The 5,747-nt window shown below is 52.9% G+C and overlaps 1 protein-coding gene across 2 annotated transcripts; it reads left to right on the forward strand.

The window, feature by feature from the left end:
- The first annotated feature begins 1,042 nt into the window (after positions 1–1,042).
- APLNR (apelin receptor) lies at positions 1,043–4,983 on the forward strand. Of its 2 annotated transcripts, XM_043971714.1 has the most exons (2): positions 1,043–2,414; positions 4,679–4,983. In XM_043971714.1, exons 1-2 carry the CDS (start codon positions 1,427–1,429, stop codon positions 4,798–4,800), a joined length of 1,110 nt encoding a protein of 369 aa, XP_043827649.1. In that variant the 5' UTR covers positions 1,043–1,426; the 3' UTR covers positions 4,801–4,983. The 2 variants fall into 2 exon arrangements, with proteins under 2 accessions (XP_043827649.1, XP_043827647.1); XM_043971712.1 differs by lacking the exon at positions 4,679–4,983 and having other exon boundaries at positions 1,043–2,693.
- Positions 4,984–5,747: the final 764 nt, after the last annotated feature.

The following is a 5,747-nucleotide window of genomic DNA, read 5'->3' on the forward strand; positions in this document are numbered from 1 at the left end:
CTAAGGTCCCTCTATGATCTAAAGTCTCTTCTGGCTCTTCGCTGTGTACCAACATCCTTTCTACATATGACCTTTTTTATTCTAAGGTCTCTCCTAACCCCAACATTCTACGTTCTGAGGTCCCTCCCATCTCTAGCATTACATGTCCAAAGTTTTCTCCAGTTCTGATAGTCTACTAGGTGGTGAAGTGGAGACAGACTTGTGTCAGCAAGATCAGACACTTACGAGGTGTGCCCCTGGGAAAGTCACTTAACCACTGTCTGCCTCAGTTTCCTCCACTGTAAAATGGCGATAAGAGCACCTACCTCCCAGGGTTGCTTCGAGGAACAAATATGTGCAAAGTGCTTAATAAATGCTTGTTTCCTTCCTAAGTCCCCTCCCACACTTGACATTCTATATTCAAAGGTCTCTAAACAGTTCTAACATTATGTCTCTGCTGTGGCTCCTGGGACGGAAGCTCCCTGTCTTTAGTCTATAGGAAAGTTCGTCTCTAGTGCAAACCATAGTTGGAAGGGGTCAGATCCAGAAGATGAGATGTGAGTGGAGAGGGTAGAGTTTGAGGTAATGCATAATACCCACAGAACAAGCTATGGGAGGGGGGTTGTGGTGGAGTCGAAGGGGTGAATCGGGAGGGCAGAGAGGGCAGCCAGAAACCTCAGAGGATCCTGTGAGATTTCACACCTACTCCTCCTGGACCTTTTCCTCCCTACTGGCTCTGGCTGGATTGAATCTGCATAATTTACCCAATTTAGAGGGGTGGCAGCGGAGTAGGAGGACGGGGTGGGAGAGAAAGAAGGGAGTGTTAGGAATAGGAGAAGGTGTGAAGGGGTGTCCCAAACCGGGCATCAGGATGTCAAGAAGAGAGGATGGCTGGGGGAGATAAGGACGAGTGGAGAGGAGTCCATGAAAGTTGCAGATAAAACTTCTGCCCAGCACAGCAGGGGTTACCCAGTGACAGGGAGGGGAAAAGGGAGGGGGGTTCTAACTTAAAGATCTTAAGGCTGACTTGTGAGGGGCTGATCTGGAGGTGGGAGGAGGGAGCAGCTGTCCAAGGGGAGGCAGAGACAGCAGGCTCTAAGGAAATTCTGGCCACATCTGTCTGAGCCTCGGCGAGACAGGAGGCAAGGAGGAGAAGAGACGAGACACGAGAGGTATAGGCAGGGCAGCGGGACAAACAGAGAAGCCTGCCCCCCTGCCAAATTTGCTCAGATCCAGGGGAGCTCTGGAGACTCAGAATTTGGAATCGCAGCCCCTTGCACTGGGAGGGACAGATGCTGAGGGGCTCCAGCCACTGAAGACCAGCCTCTGAGACCTCAGCCCAAGCTGAAGGACCCAGAGTGCTGAGTGGGTGGCTCACCCACAGGCTGGAATTGCCCTCCTGTCTCCTTCCCTTCGTCTGCTCCTTGTGTCTCGTGGGGGTCCCAGCATGGAGGAAGGGGCCGATTTTGACAGCTACTATGCCGGAGAGAACCAGACTCTGGAGTGTGACTACGCGGACTGGAAGTCTTCTGGCTCTCTCATCCCTGCCATCTACATCCTGGTCTTCCTCCTGGGCACCAGCGGCAATGGCTTGGTGCTGTGGACCATCTTTCGGGGCAGCCGGGAGAAGCGCCGCTCGGCCGACACCTTCATCGCCAGCCTGGCGGTGGCTGACCTGACTTTTGTGGTCACGCTGCCCCTGTGGGCCACCTACGCCTACTTGGACTACACCTGGCCCTTCGGTGCCTTTGCCTGCAAGGTCAGCAGCTACTTGATCTTTGTCAACATGTATGCCAGCGTCTTCTGCCTCACCGGCCTCAGCTTTGACCGCTACCTGGCCATCGTCCGGCCCGTGGCCAACGCCAGGCTGAGGCTGAGGGTCAGCGGTGTGGTGGCTACAGCGGGCCTTTGGGTCCTGGCTGCTCTCCTGGCCATGCCCGCCATGGTGTTCCGCACAGTGGGAGAACTGGAGAACAACACCAAGCTGATGTGTTACATGGACTACTCCCTGGTGGCCGCCTCGGGCTCGGAGCTGGTCTGGGAGGTGGGGCTGGGCGTCTCCTCCACTGCCCTAGGCTTTGTGATCCCCTTCACCGTCATGCTGACCTGCTACTTCTTCATCGCGCGCACCATCGCCGGCCACTTCCGGAAGGAGCGCGTCGAGGGGCTGCGGAAACGCCGGCGTCTGCTCAGCATCATCGTGGTGCTCGTGGTCACCTTTGCGCTCTGCTGGCTGCCCTATCACCTGGTGAAGACCCTCTACATGCTGGGCAGCCTCTTCCACTGGTCCTGTGACTTTGACCTCTTCCTCATGAACGTCTATCCCTACTGCACCTGTGTCAGCTACGTCAACAGCTGCCTCAACCCCTTCCTCTATGCCTTCTTCGACCCCCGCTTTCGAGAGGCCTGCACCGCCATGATGTGCTGCGGCCAGAGTGGGTGCTGGGGGGCTGCCTCGGGGGGTGGGGAGAAGTCGGCCAGCTACTCCTCCGGGCCCAGCCAGGGCCCTAGCCAGAACACAGGAAAGGGCGCGGAGCAACCCCAGGAGAAATCCATCCCTTATAGTCAGGAGACCCTAGTGTCCGACCAAATCCTAGCTTAAAGAGGATGATCGGTCCCCACCCCTTACCTGGCTCCCTGAACACCGGGGAGAGGGACTAACTCTCTCTTCTTCCTCTTTGCAATCCCCCTACCCCCAGTTCTTTTTCTTCTATTTCCCCTACACTTCTCTCTGTTTTCCTTTCATTTTTGTTCCCAGCCTCTGTCTTCCTCTTTTTCTCCCTTTTCCTTATTCCCCTGCTTCCCCACCCTAGGTGTTACCACAGGTAATAAGTGGCAGACCTGAGATTTGAACCTAGGTCTTGTGACTTCCAAACTAGGGCTCCTAGCTTTCCTCCTCCTTTTTGCCCACCTTGATTTCCACTCTCTGCTTTCCTATCTTTTCATATTTTCCTTCCAAAGTCTTTCAAGGGAACTGGGCATGGAGGAGCACAAGGGAATTGTTAAGAACCTCCCCCCCCCCCCAACCTCTAGGAGACCACAGAGGTCTTTGTCCTGTTGCTCCTTTAGGGAGGGTTTGGAGGGAAAAGGGCAGGGCCTGCGGAGAGAGAACCTGCCTTATAGACAGCAGGATCTGATGGTTCCTGGATCTTGGATAGAGATCTCAATGACTCACTGGCCCAGATCACTTGGGCAGCAGGCAGGGCCTCCTACTGTGTAGCTCACCACTATGCCAGGTTGAACTCTCCTGGCAAGGACTTAGTGACTCTTTAGAAATGTATTTCTCTATTCGGCTGTCCCTCTTTTTTTTTTTTTTTTTTTTTTTAGTGAGGCAATTGGGGTTAAGTGACTTGCCCAGGGTCACACAGCTAGTAAGTGTTAAGTGTCTGAGGCCAGATTTGAACTCAGGTACTCCTGACTCCAGGGCCAGTGCTCTATCCACTGCGCCACCTAGCTGCCCCTCGCCTGTCCCTCTTAATACTGGGTAAGGAAGGGAAAAGGAGGAGAATCCCACTGCCTAGGGTTGGGGGAACAGGAGGGCGTGTTGATAGAAAAATGTATAACATTTCATTTGAATTATGGGGGGGGCAATAGTGAACAGAAGAATGATTGGGCATGGTGCAGGATGTAAGATGATGGGAGACAACGAATTTGGGGTCCCAGGCTGAGAGCTATTTTTCTTTCTGTCTCTAAATTCTTCCCTCTACAGACCTTCCTCCCTGACTCTGTTTCCCTGGACATTTTGTAGATCCTGCAAGCGTGTGTGTGTGTGTGTGTGTGTGTGTGTGTGTGTGTGTGTGACTTGATCATTGTCACAACTGAATTCCCCCCACCATGCTCCCTAATATTTACCCTGCTGACTTCCTTGAAGCTGAGGAAGTGGCATGTCTGGGGAGGGGGCTGGGGATCTCACTTGTCCCTCCCTGGCATTGGGGGTTTTGGCGGCTGGTCCGTCACCTCAGAGAGAATAGTGTTAAATGACAGTCCCCTTTAGGCTTCTAGGATCCTTTCAGTCACCCATCCTCTGGAGACTGTGTTGGCTGCAGGGAGTGTCTGCAGACTTGTCCCTGCATGGGGCTGGTGCACTTTTCCTTTAGACTGCTTTATTTCCCTTCCCTTGACTAAACTAAGGATGTGTGCTCAAGGCAGGTACAATGCTTCCCCGGGCTCATTACGATCTTCTCCTAGAGTGAGAGGGAGCCTCCCTCTTCTTGCCCCTTGTTCCCAGGGTGGGGAGCTGACTTTAGAGGCTAGGCCTGGAAATGCAAGAGGCACTGAGGCAAGTTTCACCAAGCGGGAAGACTTTGGCATGGTCTTCCTGGCTTCTCCTGTTTCCTGGGTGTTGATGAAATGGGGTGTGGACCTGTGAGAGGATCAGGATGGTGCTGTTCATGTCCCTCATGAGCCCCAGAGAAAGCAATAAATATTAACAGCTTCTGGGGGTGGGGAACAATTGGGGGTGTTAGCCCCAGAGAACTCTGGGAATCAAGAACCAGGTGTGACAACTCCCTCTTGGGCAAAGATTCAGAAGCAAGAAAAGCCCAGTTCAGTATCCATGACCATGTTGGCTGCCTCTGGGAGGTGGCCAACCAACTAAGGGTGGGAGAGAAGGGAAAAGGGCTCCTTGGAATCAGGGAGTAGGCCCTATCTCAACTGCCTGCTCCTACTCCAGACTCTGCCTTTGGTTTGCTTTCTGCAGGCATCTGTGCCCAGCCTGTGGATGCCCCCAAACGAACCACTTCAAGAGCAAGGGCTTGGCTTTTATGGACTGGGACGGGACGGCGGTATCACCCCAAAGCCCTGCTTCTTGGACTGATGTGATGCCCAGGGCTCATCTGAAGACCCTGGGGAAGCTTCTCTGGACTGAACTACCATACCTGTTAGCAGCACATTGCCAGTACCTGAGGGGAGGGGCTCCTAGTGCTTCCCTTCTCCTTATCAGGAGCAGTTGTCATTTTCCTATTTCGTTTTGTCATTGTGATTAATAAAGCACATCTGTTTGGAGTGTGTGTGTAGTGGCCAAAGTACTTTATCTTGCATGGGGTGTTGGGTTAGGGAAGAGAAAGCACAGCAGACACATCCAGAGTGCAATTACAGTGAATGAGGGAAGAAGGAAAGAGAAAAAAGGAGAGGGAAAGAAGGAGAGAGGCAAGAGCCACAGGGACAGGGGAGCAAAGTGAGGGGGAGAGGGAACAGGAGAAAAGGAGAAAGGGAGAGGGAAGAAGGGGGAGGGAGAAAGGGGAGATATAGAAAGCAGAGGAGGAAAAGAGGGATGGGAAGGAGGGAAAGAGGAGCAGGGCAAGGGGAAAGGGAGTGGGGATGAGGAAGCAGTGTAAGGGGGAGAGATCGAAGGAAGAAGAAAGGAGAAGCAGATAAGGAAACAGTAAGGGGAAGAAAGGAATGGGAAAAGAGTGAATGAAGGGAAGATGGGAGAGATGGGGAGAGGGAAAGAGAAAGAGGAAAAGAAAGGGAAGGGAGAATAAGAGAGGGAAGGAGGGAAAGAGATTGGGAACATAGGATAGGAGAAGAAGAGGAAGAGAAAAAGAAAAAGGAAAGAGAGGGAGAGGGAAAGAGGATGAAATAGAGGGACACAGGGATGGAAAGAGAGACTATGAGGAAGAGGGTAGGAGGCAGAGAGAAGGAAAGAGATGAGGGAGGACGGGAGGAGGAGTAAGAAAAGAGGGAGGAAGAAAGAGAGAGGGAAAGGGAAAAAGGCATAAGCAAGGAAACAGGAAAAGGGAGAGAAGGGGAAAAGGAAAAGAAGAAGC

Source organism: Dromiciops gliroides, chromosome 6 (genome assembly GCF_019393635.1).
Source record: "Dromiciops gliroides isolate mDroGli1 chromosome 6, mDroGli1.pri, whole genome shotgun sequence".
Taxonomy (NCBI): Eukaryota; Metazoa; Chordata; class Mammalia; order Microbiotheria; family Microbiotheriidae; genus Dromiciops; species Dromiciops gliroides.

Excerpts from the sequence above, each read along its gene's own strand:
- APLNR (XM_043971712.1), top strand. The coding sequence starts at position 1,427 with ATGGAGGAAGGGGCCGATTTTGACAGCTACTATGCCGGAGAGAACCAG.